Below are 24,444 nucleotides of genomic sequence, written 5' to 3'. Positions count from 1 at the left end.
GGCAAAAAACTCTCAAACCAGGGACTTCGCAAAGTCCCAGGTTTGAGAGTATTTGCTAAGACGAGGGTCATTTAAATCAATCGATAGTTGAAGGACGAGTTTTCTGGCCAAATTTTCAAATAAGTGTTTTTCCATAGTACGACAGTATTGCCCTCAGGCTGAAGATCGTTGAAGCCTTGGACAATTAAAGCAGTATTTAAAAACTATTGCAATAATTTTTGATAGAATTTGAAAGCTCACTTATCGGTTTTTATTTTGTTATTTTGTTTTTGTTTGGGGGTTTTTCGAAGTCACGTAAAAATGAATTTACCCAAGTGATTTCATCGCAATTTAAAAGATAGTCCTTCAAAGCCAAACACTACGAAGCCGAAGATTATCCCGGGTTTTGTAATATTAAACAAACATTAACAAGACATGCTACATAACAGCATCCTATCCAAAGGTTAGCAATCAATCGCTGCAGTTCATTTAACGCCATAGAAACCAGAATGGCTCTGACGGATTGCTTTACAACAGCATACTTACTAATACCAGAGCCAATGCCATCATAAAACGTTAACCATACAGTCACTGATCACGCTAACTGCTGCTTGACATGGTGGGAAACTAGAAAGAAACATTGTGTCAATGTCACGCGTGAACAAATTAATGAAAATTTCATTCTAATTAAAGCGTTGGAGTAGGTCTAAGTGAATTTTAATGCACTTAATTTAGGTTAAGTGTTTTCCCACTGACCCCGATTCGCTGATTGGCTCGTTTCGTTGACGACCGGCTGCTCATTGTGATTATCATTATAAATTTGACACAGTCGCCTGCAGGACTTTGTCGTCAACACAGGCATGAATATTTGATGAAGTTACATCCACATTGCGACAATATGGCTGTGGGGAAAGCCCGCCTTTTGATAGATTGACTACAGGCATGCCAGATGCGACACGCACCTCTTGTTTTTGTAACATATGACCTTGACCCCAAAGCCGATCATTACATTACAGATAATATTTTTTCTCTCTCTTGAACTTGACCTTTCGCGTCGAACACGGTGTTATGTAGAGATGAATTGGATGAAGAAAATCTAATTTTAAATCAAAATTAAAATAATACAGAAATTTAAGTATCTTTGTTAAAAGTAAAAGCTAAAGAAAATAATGTATAAAGTTACTCTCATATCCGAGGTGCACACAAAAAAACATTTGATAACCAAAAACGACTGATTTTGGGCTTGATTTAACATTGTTGTAACGGGCAATATTTCGAGAGTATTTCCAGAACAAAAATGATCCCGTTTACAATTTGGGTTATCAGACGTTCAACTCCGTAAACGTCGTTCCTATCGAATTATAAATATCAGATCCACATCTACATTATACTGTTTTGAGACAATTGGCCACAAATATTACGCTAAGCTTATATTTTTATGCAGAGATATAACTGCATCCCACGTGACTGAATAGACGCTAAAGATGTTCGTTCATCACGTGATGTGTGTAGGTTTCAAGTTTCAACAGTATCTGTTTTTTTTTTTTTAATTTCTTAATAAGTGTGTATGAAACGATGCCAGGCATAGCAATAAAAAGAAAAATACAAGAAAAAAAAGCATCCCAAAAAATCAATCTTCCTTGACTGGGGATCGAACCTCAGACCTCTTGATTGCCGTACTGCCATTACACCAAAGAGGTTCCCAATAACTCTATTTGATATCCTTTTTTTTTTAATTTAGTCTTCAGTTTTTATAGCCAAAGCCAATTTTGGACTTAAAGTTGCGTCTAAAATAAGATTGAATATAAAATAAAAAAAGAGGAAGAAATACCTACTTAACATGGAAAAGGAGAGAGCGGTGGAGGCTGCCTGAAGCCTGGGATAGTGAAAATACTCACGAAAGAGTGATAATAGAGAGGCTTCGTATGGGAACAATACAGACAATGGACGTTTTGGGTACAAACCCTTCGTCAGCTCCACAATAAACAAATGCTTGAAGCCTGGGATAGTGAAAACACTAACGAAAGAGTGATAATGGAGAGGCTTCAGATGGGAACAATACAGACAATGGACGTTTTGGGTACAAACCCTTCGTCAGCTCAACAATAAACAAATGAACATTGAAAACAAATAAATTATTTTAATTAATTATTTTATTTTTAATTTTCATTTTTTAAAAATCCTTTTTACAGTCCGGGCATCCCAAATAGCTCAGTTTCTTAAGTACTCGCTTCTCGTGCAAAGGGACGCGAGATAGATTCCGGGTGAAGTCAAGATTTTTTTCTAACCCCTCTGTCCAGCCGGCAGTTAGTGAATTGCTGGGTCTGTTAGTTTGAGTGGAAAGTACTTTGCCACAGACTAACGTCCTATAATCCGTTGCACACTATAGCAATCCGGATAAACTCCGGCTCCAGCTCTGAGGGACTTTCCAAAACAAAAAATGGCCACAGCGTATAGCAACCTAGAATAGAAATTCAGTTGGGATTTGTTAAAAACTGGTCGATAAAGCTCTCCGTGATATCCTATCTAATTACCTTATTGACCACTGTCCACCTTCAGGTGACCGTTGAAGTGGACGGAATGTACCGGAAGCAGGGCAGTACGACCGGCAAGTTTGTGAGACTCTCCAGTAGCGTCCTCTACGTGGCCGGAAGTCTGGACACGAAGACTTTGGCAGGGTCAAGGGTCAGAACCAACTTCAAAGGTTGCATGAGAAAGGTAAGGATTCCGAACAGAACTGGTCTGCTTTTTTATTTTTTATTTCTTACTTGGTTTTTTTGTTTTGTTTGTTTGTTTTTTGTTTTTTTTTCCATTTTTTTTTAAATTATTTATTTTGGTTGTTTGTTTTTTCTTCTTTTTTTTCCTTTTTTTTTGTTTTTTGTTTTTGTGTGGCTTTTTTTCTTTTGTTTTTTGTTTGTTTTTTGGGTTTTTTTTAAATTCATATGTGTATTTTGGGGTTTGCTTTGTAAAGAGTACAGTGAGTGGATGCGAAAAGTGAATTTAAAGTTAAAGTTTAAGTGATCAGAAATGTGACTCATCCACTGACTCAAAACGGTATCATGTCGGGATGAATCTGACTTCGGAAATCGAATTTAGAAATAAAATAATGAAAAATACGAGCTAGCCTACGAATTTTTCGCAGTGCAAGAAATATTATTTATTCTCCACAACAAGGAAGAGGGGGGCCCGATAGCTCAGTTGGTAGAGCACTCGCTTCATACGCAAAGAGACCAAGATCGATCCCGGTTGCAGTCGAGATTTTTTCTGACCCCCCTGTCCACCCAGCAGCAGTGAATGGGTAGCTAAGTCTGTTAGATTTGGCGGAAAGTACTTTGCGATAGACTAGTGTCCTATCCAAATAGTGGCAAGCAATTGCTATTGTCCGTTTCATATTATATAAACCGGGAAAAACTCCGGCTCTATGGTCCCAATGACTCTGAAGGACTACTACAATAAGAAAGAGATTCATAATTGTGGATAGATAAAATGTCAAGCTCTTAGTTCATACCGACATAATATCGGTTTCAGATGTGTGAATATTTGTACTTTACTACAGATAACACATAAGTTTAACCCAAGTTTCATATTTTTTATTATAAATTCAACTTGCATCATTGATATCATTCTGACGTAGCAGCGTTTTAACGCAATGGGTCATCATTGATATCATTCTGACGTAGCAGCGTTTTAAGGCAATGGGTCATCATTGATATCATTCTGACGTAGCAGCGTTTTAAGGCAATGGGTCATCATTGATATCATTCTGACGTAACAGCGTTTTAAGGCAATGGGTCATCATTGATATCATTCTGACGTAACAGCGTTTTAAGGCAATGGGTCATCATTGATATCATTCTGACGTTACAGCGTTTTAAGGAAATGGGTCATCATTGATATCATTCTGACGTAACAGCATTTTAAGGCAATGGGTCATCATTGATATCATTCTGACGTAACAGCGTTTTAAGGCAATGGGTCACCACTGATATCATTCTGACGTAACACCGTTTTAAGGCAATGGGTCACCACTGATATCGTTCTGACGTAAAAGCGTTTTAAGGCAATGGGTCATCATTGATATCATTCTGACGTAACAGCGTTTTAAGGCAATGGGTCACCACTGATATCATTCTGACGTAACACCGTTTTAAGGCAATGGGTCACCACTGATATCGTTCTGACGTAAAAGCGTTTTAAGGCAATGGGTCATCATTGATATCATTCTGACGTAACAGCGTTTTAAGGCAATGGGTCACCACTGATATCATTCTGACGTAACAGCGTTTTAAGGCAATGGGTCACCACTGATATCGTTCTGACGTAAAAGCGTTTTAAGCAATGGGTCATCATTGATATCAGTCTAACGTAACAGCATTGTAATGCAATTTATCTCTTAGGTTGTTTTGTTTTATTATTGTTTTTGCCAGGTGAAATACCACGCAGATAGTATAAGACTCGACTTGACTGAAATGGCTCGGCGAGAGCACGGTCTTCTGTCTGTGGTCGGTGACATCATCTTCGACAAGTGTCAAGAACTGGTGGACACCCAGCCCGTCACTTTCAGCACTCCGGAGTCTCATCTTATTGTCACGACATGGGACAGACCAAGGTAGGAGGACATTGTGGTTTTGATGTTTTGTGGTTTTGGGGTATAACACTCCGTCTCTGACCTGAAGGTCCCTAGTTCGAGTTTCAAGATGGGCGGTGAGAAGTTGAAAGTTCTAGGAAATGTCTCTATAGTCACGAGTACAATCGTGGCCTTCGTAAAGTTATGGCCTGATACTGACCAAAAAATGACGTCAAAATGCCAGTCTTTTGCCACCAAAGAAAACAAATCGCGAGTTGTATTTAATGGTTCAACCAATGAAATAACCTGTTTCCATGAGCTCTACTAACGACAACTCACTAAGCGGTGCAAAAACCAAATAATGACGTCAATCTGCCAGTCCTTTTGGATTTCAGTATCAGGCTATAACATAACGATGGCGACGGTACAATCCGGCTGGTATAGATAGTTCGAAGTTGACGTCATCCAGGTCTTTGTTATTGTTTTTTTTTTTTTTTTTTTTTTTTTTTGTTTGTTTGTTTTTTTGCCATGCATGTTTATGAGTTAATCTCACTAAACTGTATCATGCCGACTATAATTATAAACGTTCAAGGTTACACAGAGTTTTGTGTGTTGGCCCGTTATACTTCCAGATGGCAATTTCTGAGCTTCTTATGTAAGCGCACACTATCTATTGGCGTTATTTTGTAGAGGTTTTTTCGGGGGGGGGGGGGGTTCAGATAAACACTGTAAAAGCGCCTTATAGATAGAATGCGCTTGGCCAAGGAGTTCACAACATTGCCATCCGGAAGTATAACGGACCAACACACAAACTCTGTGTAACCATGAACTTTTATAGTCTGGTTAATACAGTTTAGTGAGAACAACTCACAAACGCGGATGGCAAAAACATCACAAAGGCCTGAGTGACGTCATCTGCATACTATCTATAGGCGCCATTATTTTTTTTAAGTGTTAAGTGCTGCGTTTGGTTGGTGACCTTGGATACATGATCAGACTACAATTATTAACCAGTAGATTGTTGACAAATCGAAACATGCAATTTGTTACACACCTTCAAACGTGGTCGTACAAGCATGAGTTGTTGGTTATTTATAGATAGTATGCAGATGACGTCACCCAGGCCTTTGTTATTGTTTTTGCCATCCGCGTTTGTGAGTTGTTCTCACTAAACTGTATTAACCTGACTATAAACGTTCATGGTCACACAGAGTTTGTGTGTTGGTCCGTTATACTTCCGGATGGCAATGTTGTGAACTCCTTGGCCAAGCGCATTCTATCTATAAACATCGACGTGAATTAAATCGGCATCTCTCTCTCTCTCTCTCTCTCTCTCTCTCTCTCTCTCTCTCTCTCTCTCTCTCTCTCTGAGCATTGTTATTGTTTTTATATCGCCAGATGAGTGACTAGTTATCATACGATTTTCTCAATCATATTATTAACGCTTAAGATTACAGATAGTATTCAGTGTTGGTTCAATTGATCAAGCGGTAGAACAGTGGGTATTTTGCTTAGGCACATACTAACTAGTCAGAGATTTGGTTGTCGGAAAAAAAATATTGTTAAAGCGCAATACAATTATAATAATAATGAAAATAATGATATTTATGACGATGGTGAAGAAGAAGAAGAAGAAGAAGAAGAAGAAGAAGAAGGAGATGATGATGATGATGATGATGATGATGATGATGATGATGATGATGATGATGAGGATGTAAGTCTTCTTTCTATCTTAATTCATCACTTTTTACCTTTATTTATTTTGATTAAACCCAATGAAACCCCAAATGTAGGTCGACATCTCGTACAAATCACAACAATCACAACAATCATTACGATAGGACTTAGTTTAGTGACAGTTATTGTAATGGTTATCTTGTTTACATTGGAGTATGACGTAAATGGAGCTGTCACAAACCTGACACCATCATATTTACGACACGGGCTTGCTTGTCCGATGTTAATAGCTAAAAATATATATTAGACAGGAAGTAGGAAGGGGGTGGGGAGAGGGGAAACAACTCCATCACCATTTACATGATTATCTAGATAATATATCATTATCAGCATTTTTTATGATATCTAAGTTATTATTATCATTATTATTATTTACGTTGTCATCAATCATTTTATTCATTCGTTCGCGCATTTATTCGTTCTTTCCATTAATTATGGAATGTTATGGTCTAGGGTTTTGTTATTCATTAGGCAAATGACAAGTGTCCGTGAGGCGGCGACGAGGTGTATTGCGTGAACACCTATTATATGATCCCTTCGGGCACCATTTATTGTGGGGGGTATTTTTGGACATGACCTCCTACAATATTCCATGAGATTTACAGAGCAAGCAAGCGTTGTTTTCATGCTTTCACTTAAGTCCAAAGCTGAAAAATGCATGGCAGGAACTCTGTTAGTTGTTGATGCTAAAGAAGGAACGAAATTGACGCCATTGAGCTCTTTATCATTGTTATTAGACAGCCATTTCGGTGATTAGTTCTCACTATAATGATATCAATCAGGCTATAAACTTTCAAAGTTACACATAGTTTTGTGTGCTGGTGCAATACATAATCTGACTGATGGGTGTTGTGGGTATTTTACCCAAACTCATAGCATCAATAGAATGAATGTGGTTGATGTCACTCAACTCTTTGTTATTGTTTTAAGACCGCCAATTGAGTGACTAGTTTTCGCTTAATGATCCTGGATAGCTACTTTTTACTGTTAGGTATTATCATTATAATTATTCTATGTCTTCTATAATCTGATATAAATTATTTTGACTTCAAGCCTCTTCTTTTCATCTTAATAGATTTGAACGCGAGTTCGTGTAAATACATCGTATACAATCCAACAAAACACTCGAAAACCCAATCCAATCTTCACATTTGGCCTTGTGCCAAAATGACGTCATTGTTACATCTGACACGAGTGTTGTAGCCAGATGAATTAATTAATTAAGGATTTGCCATTCGGGTTAGGTCCAGATTATTCCATTTGCAAACATTGACAAGACCGCCATACCTGGCAATAAATAAGAACTTTAAAAATAATTTGGCCAGAAAAGTTTTACGTCTAATATCGATCTGAATGTCATGACATCGGACTTGTCAAAAGGTTCCAAACCTGAGACTTGATAAACGTCTTGGTTTTTTAGATTCTTTGATAAGTTGAGGGTAATTTTATTCTACCGATATTTCAAATACAAATTTTGTGGCGAAAATAAAACTAAAATGTAGATAAAATGCCAGATTGCGCTAGAAAGACTCTTGTCAAGTTCAAGGACCTCTGCTTTGCTCACTGGGACGCAATTAATGTCCTATCTATAAATTAATTTATTCGGCTGGAAATTTGGATGTAGTATCATGTACCAACCGCCCTCCACTCACAAACAAATGCAACGTAGAATCTTTCTCTCTCTCTCTCTCTCTCTCTCTCTCTCTCTCTCTCTCTCTCTCTCTCTCTCTCTCTCTCTCTCTCTCTCTCTCTCTCTCCCCACCCACATATAATACACCTACACATAAGTGAGCGCACGTACGCACACTCACATACAGACAGACACACGCCACAAATACATTACATTATCGGCCCTTTTTTCACGAATGATACGGTTGCATTTCGGACAAGTTCAGAGATAACCCCTCGGGTGTTTCCCCCCTCCCCCATTGCCAAACTCCCTACCCCCTGAAAAAGAAGAAAAAAAGAGATATCTGCCAAGAGCTCATCATTCAATACCCCTGTTGACCCCTGATGGTACATATTTGTACTGCCGCACTCTGATAAAACACTTTTTTTTTTTTTTGATCAGAAAACTTTCCCTTCAAATATCGATCGATTAAAAGTACCCTCATCTTGGCAAAAACTTTCAAACCTGAGACTTCAAGGATTCCAAGGATTTAGAACTTTTAACAAGATGCAGTCAATTTTAATCAATGGATATTTAAAGGACTAGCTAGTTTTCCGGCCTAGTGTTGGAAAATTAGTTGGGTTTTTTTTTTCAGGGTACTTCTGTTGGGTGGGTCTATTTACGCACTTAACCCAACATTTTTCCTCCGTCCCCCCCCCCCCCCCCCCCCCCCCCCACACACACACACACACACCCATGCTGTGGAGCCTTCCATTTTAACAAATAAATTGTGGGATCGAAGATAGAAGTAAATGACCAATGTAAAAACTAACTAAAATAGAGAGCCGTGGGGGGGGGGGGGGGGGGGGGGGGCTGCCTGAAGCCTATGATCGTAAAAGTATTAACGAAAAAGTGATAATGGATATGTATTGTTCCCATCCGAAGCCTCTCCATTATCACTCTTTCGTTAGTAAAAACTAACAAAGGAGCTTTTGTACCCATGTTTATGAGAACAATCGTTTCAATGTGGTATCATTGTGTCAGAGTAATCCAGGTGCTCATTATTCGATTCTCATCATCATCCATCGTGGCTTGTGCTCTTGAGCACGTTGCTGGTCAGCTGTCTCCACGAATCACGATCCTCTGCGGTGCGCATGAAATCTGTGTTGCTTTTTAAGTCACATTTGGCCATTCTTAGGTTATTTAGACAAGTCATTCTTTGTCTTCCTCCAGCTCTCTTTCCTTCGATCATCCCAGATGTTACCAACTTTTCTACTCCGTCTCTTCTCCACACATGTCCCAGAAACCGTAACTGCCTCTTTCTGATTGTATCAATCAAAATTCTTCCCTTTCTCACCTTCTCCAACACTTTCTCGTTCGTATACCTGTCGGTCCATGATAGCCTCAACATTCATCTATACACCTACATCTCAAACGCCTCTAACCTCCTCGTACATTCTTTGTCAAGCGTCCACGTTTCACAACCGTATTAAAGGGCACTACTTATAACATATAATTTATTTATTCTTATAACATATGTTTTTACTACTTTCATTCTTGTCTTCAACTTAAAGTTGTTGTTTGACACAACTGGTCGCATTTTATGATCACCTTCTAAGATCACCTTAAACACATTGATTTAAATGTTGTCTTCATTGCGGATATGAGTTTTGTTGACTTTGTGGTATTGTAGTATGATACTAGCCTTCTGAGCCGCGCATGATTGAGTCCCTGGAAAAGACTCTTTGCTCACATTCTCTCATCGTACTCGTGTGTAAAATGAGTAACCCTGGCCGCTACCAGCGTTTTGTTTTTGTTTGTTTTTTTGTTTTTTTGTTGTTTTGTTGTTTTTTTTGTGTTTTTTTTTTGGGGGGGGGGGGTTGTCAGAAAAAATATCATACAGGCGCCATGTCTTGTCCAAAATTTTAAACGTTGCAGTTGGCAAGCGATTCGTGTGTGATTAGTGGATATTGCACTATGTGGATGTTGAAGTGTTTTGGGGAGTGGTTTTTAAATTTGTTTTGTTTGTGTTTTTTCTGACTCAATGTCCACAATTCGTTCATTCCAACATAACACTAAATTGGCACGACTGGTTATATAGAATAAAAAATATGAACATTAAATATAGCGGATTGTCAGAGATTGACCCATGCTCAATGTGCTTCTCAACGTTTCATTTCTACCCCAGCAGGCCATATGGAACTATATTTCCATTTCATATAGTATATGTCGCCCGTTGTGCGTCCTTTTTGTACTAGCACTTTTACAATACCCTTCACTGCCTTTATTCAGGTATTCATTCACACCTGAGTCGAATGGAGTAAACTATTAATGTCTTACCCAAGACACGACGTCGGGACCGAGGTTTTTCCTCGATCACTATCACCCATCCGGCCAGTGACCACGCTTAACATCGCTTGACTTTTGTGACAAGACGAGACAGTGTATGGCTGAGCCACCGAGCCACAGCACATTATACTTACTCGTTGAATTCTAGCACGCTCTGCATGCAATACGGCAATCTGGAGTTCGGTGACCGAATCTTGTCTTTGTGCGGCTATGTGGTCTTGTGGTATGACACTCGCTTTCGGATCGGAAGGTCCTGGGTTCGAGCCTCGCTCGGCGCATAGTTGAGTCTTTGGAAAAGATTCTTTACTCACATTCTCTCACCGTACTCGGGTATAAAATGAGTACCTGGCCATCAATAGCGTTGTTTGTGTCCGGAAAAAAACTTGTAATATCGCCCAACAGGCGTCATGTTAAGAGTTGCCGTTGACCAGGCTCTCATGTAAAGCGCTTCGAGCACGTTTAGTGGATATTGCGCTATATAAAAGCTCAATTTTAACTCCTTTTTTTTTTAAAGAAAATTATCTACCTTCCACGAGTAACGGATTTCGGCACGCTCGGATTCCAGCACGCTTTCTGGATGCTGCCGAGAGCACGCTAGAATCCAGCGAGTACTGTATAATGCTGGTCAGCAAACAAGTTAATAAATTCCATCCAATTTATATCATTATTGATTATGTCGATATATCTCGGATCATATCGACATCCAGTCAGGATCTAAGATTTATTACAACATATCTTTTTTTCTTTTTGCCTGTTTGGATATTGACATGGCATTATTGCGTTTTCCCTCGTATCATTATTTTAGGAGCTATACAGTGTGTTGTTTTTTTTTTGTTGTTTTTTTTATTTGTTTGTTTTTTGTTTTGTTGGTTTGTTTTTGTTTTTTTTTTTGTTTTTGTTTTTTTGTTATTTTTTTTGGGGGGGGGGGGGGCGGGGGTTATTATCGATACATTTCAGGTTTGAATTACTCGAGAGCTTTAAGTATAAGATTTCATCAAAGTTTTATTTTTTGAAACATATGTAGAATTTATTATTCAAGTTTTTATTGATATAAGCTTTAACGCAATGCGCCCTTTGGTACCTGAGCTTTGACGTCATTAGTAGAAAAGGGTAATTTTGACATAAATCGTGATTTATTATTGCTTTGTGTGATATGGTTCTCGAACGTTTATTTCATTTAACATGTCAATCTAAGGATATCAACTTGGAACATTGCATTTACACCGTAAAATTCTTTTGTGTAAGACTTGTGTGCTTATTGTACTGATGATTACGATTGCATACTAAAGAGAAGCCATTTGCTCTGTCACATTACTCATGATGCAAAAGATGTGGTACGAACTGGAGAGACTCTCAAGGCTTGTCATTCAAATTGGTAGAAAGTATTGGACCGGAACCCCCAGGGCAGAAGATCAAGGGGAAGGCCACGAGGAACATGGAGAAGAATTAATGAAGCTGATATATAGAGAAGTGATAAGACATGGAACGAGATTTTAAAAAGAAGTTAGCTCGGGATAGAGAAGGATGGAATCTGTTTGTCTGTGGCCTATAAACCCTGACCCAGGGTGAAAAAGGCAATGATGATGATGATGATGACGTGGAGCTTTACATCGGACTTTTGCTCAAACACACAAACACAAGTAATAATATAGCCACACAAAAAAAAACCCGAATAAATTTGGATTAATATGTTGAAAACCAAATTGATGTCGTTGCAGCTGTTCTTGGGTTATTCAAACCTGAAGTGTGTCAATGATTAAAAACAAACACAGTGTAAATTACGATTTATGCCAAAATTACCCTTTTCTACTCGTGCCGTCATAATACAGCTGCCAAAAGGCGCACTGTGTTAAAACTTTTATCAATCAAAACTTAAATAAATTCTGTACGTATGGCAAAAAAACAGTTTGATGAAACCTTCTTAGCTTCAAGGAAGATTTCTTGAGAGTTGTTTGTTTGTTTGGTGTTGTTTTGTTTGGTGGTTTTTTTTTGTTTTTTTTTTTTGTTTTTTTTTGTTGCTGTTGTTGGAGGGGGGGGGGGGGAGAGATGGGTGGGAAGAGGGTTGTATCTACTGAGATTTGACCCCCCCCCCCCCCCCATCTCTCCACACACACACCCCGGACCATGGCCGAAATACTCGTATTAAATAAATTTGAAAATTGATTTTGTTCCATCTATCTTGGTAAGGACTTTGATGACTTCGCAGTCTTATTGACTATCAACTAAATATATACATTTTATCATTAGGATTACCTACACATACACACAAACGCGCGCGCGCGCACACACACACACACACACACACACACACACAATAAACACACGCGCGTCCATGCTTATCACACACTTATCATTTACTCAGATGGCGTTGATTCACACCCAGAAAATCAAATGTAACCTTTCACGTCAAATCTGGTATTGTGTCGGAATGAACCATATCCAGAAAATTGAGCGTAAAATTAAAGTTATCAAAATCAGGAATTTGAGATTTTAAAAGTTAAATAAACAAAGCCCACTTGTCTCAATGGAGCCATTTATTTTAATTTAAATGTTATGAATTTTGCTGAAAACTCAATTTTTAAGTACCAGGTTCACCCATACATAATACCGTTTTGACCACAAATTAATGTTCTCCGCTATTTTTTCATTATCATAATAATCTAGATCATATCAACTCGAGACTTAACTCCCTTGATTCGTTAGTCCTTTTGGCTTTGCCTCGATCACGTAGAATCTCGCGAGGATCTTAAGCCTACGACTGTGGTTCCTTGGTGGATTTTCTTGTTCTGTTCTGCGGTATTCTGAAAAAAAAAATTATTTTTAAAAAAAGAACCTGCAAAACAAAACTAAAATATTATAAAAAGAACAGACATAAAAAGAACAAAAAAAAAATAAAAATAAATAAATAAATAAATAGATCACAAAAACCGAGCTCAATTGGATTCAATAGTCTGATGTCACGTCGCCCAGCAACGGCGGCCATCGTGGTTCTAAACAAAGAAAATCGGTGCTTTTTATTCTTCATGCTAACTAGAAATTGTTCACATGTCATGTGATCAGAATGTATAACAGTTAAAGCATATCAGATTTATGTTTTTCTCCTCTGGATACACTGTTATGCTCGTCCGAGAAGTATTTCATAAGGGCGATCACCATTGTTCCGATGGTTTAGAACCAGTTACTAAGTTACTATGCGTCATTACGAGGGGAGTGACGTTACCACTGTTGAATCCTATTATGGGCTTGATTTAACATTGAATGGACAATGTTTTGCGTTGATTCGAGCGTGTTTCCATTACAACAATGGGCCCATAACAATTTGGGTCATCAGACCTGCAAATAGGTACACGCTGGGGTATACCGATTCATAATGTAGTTCATCCGGACATTACCCCATATTGGCGGTGGCGTGGTGGGTCACATATGAATATTCTAAATGTTTTTTTAAAAAATGAATTGTACAAAGAAAAAAATCAATCAATTGAGAACTCAATGTCTAAAACTTGTATGGTTTTTTGTTGTTTTTTTTTAAACAAAACGCCGCATTTTATTTTTTTTTTTCGAATCTTAGATATTACCGTGCTTAGTCAGTTAACTGCAATTCTCTGGAAAAAACACGAACTTAAAAATTCGACCAGACAAACTCGTCTTTTAAATATCAATCAATTTAGAATACCTTGACCTTAGCAAAAGATCTCATATCCCAGGTTTGATAGTTTTTGCCAAGAAAAGGGTTATTTACATCGATCGATATTTATAGGACGATTTTTCTGGACACATTTTTTAATACGTGTGTTTCCAGAGCACGGCATCGACTGGTTATCCGAACCCTCTCTGACAGAAAGAGATATTGATCGTTCCATAAACCCTCCCTCTATAATCTTTACGGAAATTGACGGTCATTATAATAATATAGTGAATACGTATAAAACCTGAAAGGAAGTTCTTATCATGAATAATATACGACATGACATTTATTGCCCGGCTAGATCCAATTTCTGCTAGACACGCATCCTTATTAGTATACTATGATTTAAGTGTGTGCGCACGCACGAAGGAGTTATGTTATTGTGCGGCTATGTGGTCTAGTGTGGTATGACACTCGCTTTCGGATCGGAAGGTCCTGGGTTCGAGCCTCGTGCTCGGCGCATAGTTGAGTCCTTGGAAAAGGCTCTTTACTCACATTCTCTCACTGTACTCAGGTGTAAAATGAGTACCTGGCCGTTAACAGCGTTGTCTTAGTCCGTAAAAATTGTAATGTCGCCTAACAGGCGTCATGTCCCGTCCTACATGTTAAATAATGCTGTTGGCAAAATTATAAAACTATAATTAACAGATTGATATACGATTAACTTACAAACCTTTCTTTACAAATGGTATTTCTATCTCTCCGTTGACTCAAATGATTATTTATAAAACCTGCTAGGGCATTATGGTTGGTCATTTGATGTGGGAATAGCCATCTGGACGCACTGTTGCCAGAATCATTTGCGCCCACCTACAGACTTTATTACCAGAACGATTTTCATCGCTGATGGCTCAAAAGATTCGTTTTGATCCATCTTAATACTATTTTGAAATGATATGACACAGATGTGATGATCGGTTGCTTTATATATATTTTTAAACACCGATCTATGGCGCACCCTTTATGGGCTTGAGTGCAAATACCAATTATTATCAACATATCATTTTGTTGACAGTCAGTCGGTCACCCTCCCATACATTTTTTCACCCACTTACGAGCCAAAGTGATGTTCTAAGTTGGTAAAAATGTTAACTTTGAAAAAAAAAAAGTTATGTACAAGAATGGAGTTAACAACTTCAAAATAAAACGAAATTGAAAGGCTAAACACGGAACCTTATGGGCTAAAAACACTATGTGGGAGGGTGACCGACTGTAATAAAGTCTGTAGGTGGGCGCAAATGATTCTGGCAAATATAGCAATTTGTTTCTGGCTGAAGAAGGGTTTTGAGCCCGAAACGGCCCGTGTTTAGTATTTTACTCCTTTCTTTTTTTTTAAAGTTCACATTACTGTTTGTACATTAATGTTTTGCATCTAGTCGGCGAATCACCAATAATTACGTTATTTGTTTGTGCACTAGTCCAGCAGCTTTTCATTGTTTCACTCACCAACAGATCCTTTGTTTGTCATGTTAAAAAGCATTTGTTTTACTCCCCTATTTACTTGGATCCAATTGCTATCTTGCAAACATGTTTCCCATCCCTCCTTCCTTGGTTAATGCCGCTTCCCATCCCAACTCTATCCTAATTTTTCCGTCATTTTATTTCTCCTCTTTTATTTCCTCACCCACTTACTACTACTACTACTACTACTACTACTACTACTACTACTACTACTACTACTACTACTGCTACTACTACTACTACTACTACTACTACTACTACTACTACTACTACTACTACTACTACTACTACTACTACTACTACTGCTACTCACCCTCTCTCTCTCTCTCTCTCTCTCTCTCTCTCTCTCTCTCTCTCTCTCTCTCTCTTCCCAAAGTCCTCTCTCTCTCTCTCTCTCTCTCTCTCTCTCTCTCTCTCTCTCTCTCTTCCCAAAGTCCTCTACTCTAGTTCCACTCTCTATCTCTCTCTCTCTCTCTCTCTCGCCAAATAATACTCTCGACCTGCCTTATCTATCTATCTATGCTCCCCACTTCCTATCACTTTCTGTTTTCCCGGATAAATGTCAACAAATCAGACAAAACACACAGAAACGTTTTAGAAAAGTTAAGCCACTGTTTACCAAACACTCTGCAATCGTTTTGACAGCAAAGTCCCTTGTGAACTGATTTTTTAAGAATTAGAGCCACGGAAAATGAGTCAGAAATGCCTTTTTGAATCCCATAGTAACTTTTTCAATAAGGGGCCCAGAGTCCAGTTTTTCTCGCGTGAAAAAAATGAAGAGTCATTCTTGCACCATTTGGTTAGAATGCTGGTCTATCATACAGTACAAACAAGTTTTGTCATCATCGATTTTGTCACAAATTTTGGTCACCAAAAGAGCAATCAGATCTGAGTTTTTAAAAATCACTATATAACTTCTGAACACTTGACATTAGCCACGGAAGACTCGTCATTATACCGAAAACTGAAAACACAAAAGTGCGCGAAAAGAAATTGAAAAGCGAGTCCTTTTTTTTTTTAGGTTTTGAGGATTATTCCCCCTAATATGTCTCTTTGGGCCTCTTGTTTTATTGTGATTAAATCTTAATTTTATATCAATTTAAAGGAATTTACTGTGTCTATTTATACTTTATATGAAGGTTAAGTTTCAATTGAGCTCATGGAGAGAAAATCTAGCAAACAAAAAAAAAGTGGGACAATCGTCTTCTTGTGGAAAAAAAAAAACAACTCTTCAGTAATTGTAGAGGAAATAATGTCCAGGTCTAGTGATGGTTTAAGAATACAGTTGAATCCCACGACGCCAATAGATAGCATGCGCTTGGCGAAGAAGCTCATAACATTGCCATCCGGAAGTATAACGGACCAACACACAAAGCTGTGTGTATCCATGAACGTTTATAGTCAGGTTAATACAGATCTGTGAGCATTACTCATAAACGCGGATGGCAAAAAACAATACCAAAGACATGAGTGACGTCATCTTCGAACTATCTTTCTGGAAAGCGAGAACGAGAGACGCATGCGCACAATCAACATGACGTTCTTTCTCTAATAACTTTTCCGTCACAGACTATGGGTGACGTCCAATCAAGGGACGCTACTCTTCCGCTAATCTCATTCCCTATAGGATTAGGATTCTTGTAAAAAGATCGTTTTTCATTAGATGCTGTTGGGGTTTGTTTGTTTGTTTGCTTTTGTCTTGCTTTTTTGTTTGTTTTTGTTTTTTTGAGCGGGGGTATTGTTATTTTTGTTTTTTGGGTTGTTGTTTTATTTTTATTTGTTTTTTTTGTTTTTTTTTGTCACTGTAATAAGAAAATACTTCCTTTTCTCTCTTTGCCCTTAGGGGCGAGATGGTTAAATGAACGGGTATTCAAATTACACACAAAGGAGCTGCTGGTAGCATCTTTTTTCCTTGAGCAATAAACTTGGCCCTTATTGCTAACTTTGCGGCGCTGCACTGCGGCTGACGCTTTAGTCATCTCATTTTTTAATCCTTAAATTAAAGACTTTAAATAAAAAAATAAAGGGCAATTTTATTTATTTATCTTTACATTGTTTTGTTGTTTGTTTTTTTTTTCCATACCCCTATCAAGCTGTCGAGACTTCGTTTATTGACTTTGATGATGTAATTGGCATTTTACCCAGCTGAGTAAATCCATAGGGAATTCGAAGCATAACTGTTGCGTGCATCTTTCCAGAATCCCAAAAATCATTATTTAAACCAGGGGAAGAAGGGAGATGGTGGGGAAGGCGAGTGTTGCAGAAAGAACAAATTAATGGGCGAAAAGAGACACGTCCTTTAATTTTACAAGATTCAATACAAATGTATTCAAACGCGCCTTAACAATTGAAAAGAAATTTATGTTTCCACCTTTTGGCTAGGGAAGTTTTATGTTAAATATCATCGATCAATACAAGGCGGTGTCCCAGTGTTAATAGTTCCGAATCATCTTCATCGGTCGTCATTTGAAGAAAATGTATTCTGATTAAAAGTTACATTTGTATTTGAGGGCGGAGATAGTTGTGAATGTGGCAGCCATTGTTGTTGGTGTTAAGTATTAGTTTACGCTGAAGAATTTTCAAAAACTTTTGCTTGAAGGTGTCTAAATCTGTTGTGTTCCCTCATGATTCAGGAAGAGAGTTCAAGTCTTTCACTGCCCCGAACATGGCTCCCTTTATTCTCGCATGTTAAATTGGTTAATTAAACGTGTAACCGAAGACAGCTAATGGTTTAATTAATTTGGCTCTCTGCGTAAAACGAGCTGGAACACTTTCCGCCCGACTGCCACACTGTCTCGATTCTAAGGATAGCCTTTCCACTTTCCTTCCTTCCTTCCAGGAAATTGATTGTTGATTCACTTCTTGGAAATCACCGTGTTGTCTCTGACTGACCAGTTGACCTGTCCACAATGAAAGTTACTTTCCTGATGATTAAAACGATACATCCGAAAGTACCCTACCACTTTTGCTTAATAATGATAATTTGGTGAAGTTTACACAAGGTCTATTTTAGGATCTGTCTGGTCATCAGACTCAGACAGGGGTGCAAGTGGGTATGGGCATGGGTGACTCGTATGTTCTGACAGAAAAGATCAAAAACAAATCTTAGGTTTTTATTATATTAAGGGTATAGGCTTTTAGAAATCGCATACTTGTATGTGTGAAAAAAAAAACGTTCTCATATTTTAAAATACTGGTGGAAAGTAAAAATGAATAATTGATGATATGCGTTCAGATAAAATACAACTTCCATCAGCCGGATATAACAATAACGTACCAACACACGTGTAACCTTGACCGGTTATAGTCTGATTGATATAATTTAGGGAGAACTAATAATTAAAATGGCTAAAAACAATAACAAACATCTGAGTGACGTCAATTTCGTTCCTTCTATAAATCATTGTGAATATTTGGGGTTTATTTTGGTATTTGTTTGTTGTTGTTTTTCTTGTGTTTATTTGCGGGCGACCTGTTTCAACATCCCATTTTTTATCAGGCGTTCAGACGGCAAATGGACAGGACGAAATTCATTCAGTACATTATACTTTAAATGGGGTGATTTTTTAATCAGGATATTTCCTGTTGTCATTGAATTTATCTGTAACTTATAAAATATGAGTTGAAAGAAATATAAGTTGAATCATATATAACATATGAGTTGAAACAAATAAAATTAAGGCTGAAACAAATATAAGAAATGAGGTGAAACAAACATACAATATGTGTTGAAACAAATGTAAAATAGAAATTGAAACATAAGACACGAATTGAAACAAATATAAAATATGAGTTTAAACAAAAAATACCTTCATTGAGGAGAGTTGTATTTAAATTGTTTCTCAAACAAAAAAAAGAAACAAAAAAGAGTTAAATTTCATAATTCTGGTCATTTTTATTTTTAACTCAATTTTCTTTATCTAGCACATCCTACCAGATAGATTCGCCCCATCACCTTATTGTATTTTATCATGTTACAAACCAACTGCCAAAGAGGGATTTTAGAATAAAAATGACCACCCATGCGAAATTATAGCTTTAGATAGTAAAAGAAATTGTATTCACTCTCCCAATGCAACATACAAGCTAAACCTAAGTCTCAACGATTATAGATTATATTTTTATCTTCTAAACCACAAAATACTGTTGGTGATGGGTTATTGATATTGAGCTTTTATATAGGGCAATATCCACTAAAATTGCTCAAAGCGCTTTACAACAGCAACATTTAACATGTAGGACGGGACATGACGCCTGTTAGGCTATATTACAATTTTTTTCGGACAGAGACAACGCTGTTAACGGCCAGGTACTCATTTTACACCTGAGTATGGTGAGAGAATGTGAGTAAAGAGCCTTCTCCAAGGACTCAATTATGCGCCGAGCAATCCGAAAGCAAGGTCATACCACAAGACCACATAGCTGCACATGGGTTACGTATACCAACTCAGAAAGATTAAACATTACATTTTATCATCACAATATTCAAAAGAAATGAGTTCTTTAGCAAATTATACTTATATTATATTTTTCTTCTCTCCTCAGCTTAAAGGGTTCTCTAGCCTTTCAGTTCCGGACAGTAGAGCAGGGAGGACTTATAATGTACAGCAATGGAAACCGGGATAGCCATGACTTTTTTGCATTGGAAATTCTGGATGGACATCTCTACCTCGTTTTGGACATGGGGTCTGGTGTAGTCAAGGTTAGACTACTCTCTTACTCAGTATTTTTAAACTCAAATTGTTAACGAAGTGACTAGATATCGCTCTAATAGAGCGACACGTTATGCAACACTAGATATCGCTCCGATAGAGCGACACCTAATATAACACTAAATATCACTCCAACATTTTGTTAATCGTAAAGATAGAGTCACTAAAATTATAAAAAGGAAAAGATCTTTTAAACCTTGTTTTTTTTTCTGTTAATATGAAATTTACATTTTTTTAAATAACAAAACAGAAGTGGCATAATTCAAATTTTTTAAAATTTCTTCTAAATGGACATGATAAATATCTGCACAAGTTGAGTGGATCTGTAGCGTAGTGGTTGATCTGTTTGACTTTTGATTGGAAGGTCCTGGATTCAAATCCCAAAGGAGACAACTTTTTTTTAAAAATATTAATTCCTTTATTTTTTTAAGCTTATTTATTGATTTGTTTATTTGTCATTGTTCTTCTTCTTACTGTTTTTCTTTGATTTTATTCATTTTTTCTTTCATTAATTTGTCATTATTATTTTCATCAGTACACTTTTACCATGTTTTATCATAGTTATAATAATAATAATGATAATAATAATAATAATAATAATAATAATAATAATAATAATAATAATAATAATAATAATAATATAATAATAATAATATATACTTTATTCATCCAAAAAACAAAAAACAAAAACAACTGCAAACAAAAAGTCCATGCCATCAGTGCAAAATTTTCTGAGTGATGCCAAGTGCAAACTCCTAGCAGGTAACACTAGATATCACTCTAACAGCGCGACACCTAATGCCTGCCAATTGTTAAATTGACTTACCCATTATTGATTAGAGACAAGTTGCTTTCAATAAACCAGATTGTGAAATGATTTTGGAAAGAGTACAGAGAATGTAGTACTCTAAATGATAAAGGTAGTCTGTCACAGGCATCTTAGAGCAGAGATTTATCTATTTCTGTAGCATTGATTGGACAATAAAAATAACTTACTGCCCTTTTGATAGGTCAGTAGTCAATCGTATAGCGCTTTCCACCAGGTAAAATATACCCAGCCACCGATTCGATACTTTATGGAGAATGTCAGAAAAAAATCTCGACTTCATCCAGTTTTGATACAGGTCATCATTCTGCTTGTACAGCGAGTGTACTACCAACTGAGGGACATAGTATAATTTCTATTGTATAAATTACCTTACCCAAAGACTGAATGCATCAGCTGTATTTAAGAATATCGTCATCAGGACACTGGCAATTAATGTTAGTAATATTAATATACACTATCAGAGCTTTTATTTAGCTATAATCTCAGATCTCACAACTATCCCATCCGACAAGGGTATGGAAAAAATTCCCAGTCCTTGAAATAAAGGTATTAAATGATACTTTAAAAGTTACTTCCCTCCATAAAGTTTCAGAATATTTTATTTTCCTATTTTCTTATTATTTTTTGTTCTTAAACATATAAACATATAAACAAACGGTGAATATGTGACCCATGACATCAGACCATTATGATGTTGGAATGAACCAGTTACTGAGAAGTGAATTTTAAGTAATTTAAGTTAAAATTGTCAGAAATAAGATATTTGAGTTTTTGGCACTTTAAGAAAAAACATCCACTGTCCTCTCAATTAACCCTCTCCTTACCAGCCATTTTCAGAATTTTCCCCCAAATTTCACACCCACCCAACCCAAAAACAGACATTTTTTCAGAAAAGCAACAAGCACATTCTATACATAATATCGTTCGACAATATGAACTCTATTACAGATTGTCAAGTTTTTATAGTTATAGCAAAAAGAAATGAAATCTGGATGAGAAAAATGACGGTTGCATCGTAACAATAAATGTGATGATTTTTCAATTGGTGGTAAGGAGAGGGTTAAACACAAACATAACCTGTGTATCCTTTTTTCTGGACACCAAATTAAATTTTTATAACAATACAATTTTAATCAGTGGATCACAAATCTTGCCTTTTTCTTTTTGTTCAGAAACAAGCCAGTAAAATGCCGGTGACAGATGGAAAAGCACATGACGTTTATTTTGAATTCACTGAAAACAAAGGATATATAACTGTAGATGGCCAGAAAGTACCCTTCGCCTCCCCACTCATTTCAGACAGGTTTGATCTCCATGGAGAACTCTATGTTGGTGGGGTAGGGCCTGCAGTCAATATGTCAACATTGCCTCATGAATTGTGGTCTTCCACTCTGGGCCACTCATATGTCGGTTGCCTTCAAGACCTGGTGGTCAACAGTAAACTTGTTGATCTTATGGTGGCAGCAAAATTTTCCAATAGAACGGACATACAAGGACATTGTCAGAGGGTAAGATTTGGACAAAGTTTTTGTTTGCTTTCATATCCATTCTTCCAACCATTGACTTTGGAAACTTTTGATGTAGGAAAATGGGATGAAGGGGAGGGGGGGGGGGGTGAGGAGGGGGAATTGGTATGTGTTTAATGAGTGTTTTTGACTTGATTGTCTCTCATCGGTGAGGGGAGGGAAAGCCTCTCTATGCCATAAATGGGAATGAATTGTCAATTTAAGATATTACCTTTATCGTAGACCAACACGAATATCAGTGCTAACAACATGGTCATATCAATATTATCATGATTGTTATCATTACTGTCATCATCTATTTCATCATCATTATCACCATCAACAACAACAACAATAAATAAGTAATGTTCTCATTTTCACATTAGGGGAAGCGTGGGTCAGCGGTACGGTCTTTGCTTCGTACCCAAAAGGTACCAAGTTCGATTACCCGCTGCACTGTGTGGCCTTGAGCAAGTCACCTCGCCCTAGCTCAATTTGCTGCGCTGCACTGCAGCTGACGCCTGGGTTATTCCAGTCTTCCCTTGGAATAGACCCTAGAGACAAATTTCCCCTATGGAATGAATAAAGGGAATTTTATTTTATTTATTATTTTATTTAACATGCACACCATCGTTATCATCATCATCGTCATCATCATCATCCTTTCAGATGGAAAGTGAGTGTGCCAGCCACCCCTGTAACCATGGAGGTAAATGTATAGAAGGATGGAACAGATTTAGATGTGACTGTAGAGCCACTGGATTCGTCGGAAGTGTTTGTCAAACAGGTAAAGACATATCAGTTTCAAATTTTTATTGAATCAAATATAGGGTGCTGGCAGCTTGTGTAATGTCAAGGTATAAGGTTTCTTTTACGTCGATACTGATTCTATCATATGATCATTCTTGTCATTATTTAATCTTTCTTACTTATTTATTAATTTATTTATAAATATTTATTTTATTCTGACACTACAGTATACATCACTCCCAAGACCAGTTAATGTGGCTCATAGATCTTAAGCTTACCTCTGCCTATGTATCATGAAATAGACAATATCCATTACTTGCTATCTCTAGATATGTTGCTGATTATTGGTTGGAGTATTATTGTTAATTACATGCAGCTACCAGAGTAAAGTTTTTGAGGGACTCATAGATTCAAACGTTTACTCATATTTTATTCTCCTAATGCACTTCCTGTAGTTTATTTCATTTTGAAATATGAGCTGAAAGCATTTCTTCCAAATTTACTGATAAGATTACTACACAAACGAAAGTTGAATAATTTTTCAACAATTCCTTCTACAGCAACGGCTACATTAATATTTGATGGCACAGAATACGTCAAGATTTTTATGCCCAAGGAATCGCATACCCAGGCAGAAGATATTTCCATACGGTTCCGAACCATGCATCAAAACGGGCTCCTTTTCCAAACAACTGGAGGACGAACAGGCGACAGTCTAAAGTTATACTTGAAGGAAGGCATTCTGTCCCTGGCTATCATGGTTGGAGAGAGTTATAAGGTATTAAAACCCTGAGACATAAGACCTACCACATCAACCTAGTATTGAATTGGATTAAAGACGGTGAAAAAAATTGAATTTAAAGTCAATAAGGATTAGGAAATGTAATGGGATTTTTTTAAAAGCTAGATCATACAACTCATTCTCCTCATTTAAGGTATTTTAATACAAATTTTATAAGTTCAGTTTAAAATTTCATTCTAAGTATCAGTTTCACCCTGACATATAACACCACTTTGAGACTGTTGGTCACATATTATCATCAATATGTCATTTAAAGTTGATTGGTGAATGGATCACGTTTTTGAAGTTTTCAAGTTTAAGAATAAAATTGGGATTTATTAAAAAATAGCATAATTGAGTGTGACATCTCTCGATCTTACATTCTCATCAAAATCCAAACAATTTAAATTTGTTTTCCAATAGTGCCACATTTACTTTTGTGAATATTTCCAAGTTTTTTTTTTATAATGAGAGAAT

The 24,444-nt window shown here is 37.0% G+C and overlaps 1 protein-coding gene across 4 annotated transcripts in view; it reads left to right on the top strand.

The window, feature by feature from the left end:
• Nucleotides 1-24,444, top strand: part of LOC144970832 (neurexin 1-like) — a 228,912-nt gene that overhangs the window by 180,826 nt on the left and 23,642 nt on the right. For all 4 annotated transcript variants that reach the window (XM_078910936.1, XM_078910919.1, XM_078910911.1 and 1 more), the window contains 6 exons: nt 2,539-2,697; nt 4,407-4,588; nt 19,936-20,092; nt 22,104-22,439; nt 23,106-23,223; nt 23,747-23,964. In XM_078910936.1, the coding sequence (XP_078767062.1) occupies nt 2,539-2,697; nt 4,407-4,588; nt 19,936-20,092; nt 22,104-22,439; nt 23,106-23,223; nt 23,747-23,964 (1,170 nt within the window). The remainder of the gene's footprint in view (nt 1-2,538; nt 2,698-4,406; nt 4,589-19,935; nt 20,093-22,103; nt 22,440-23,105; nt 23,224-23,746; nt 23,965-24,444) is intronic.

This window comes from Berghia stephanieae, chromosome 1, assembly GCF_034508935.2.
Source record: "Berghia stephanieae isolate SIO BIC M18660-M18661 chromosome 1, UCSD_Bste_1.3, whole genome shotgun sequence".
NCBI lineage: Eukaryota > Metazoa > Mollusca > Gastropoda > Nudibranchia > Aeolidiidae > Berghia > Berghia stephanieae.
The sequence above is the reverse complement of the archived record's forward strand: the minus strand, read 5'-3'. Positions and strand labels throughout refer to the sequence as shown.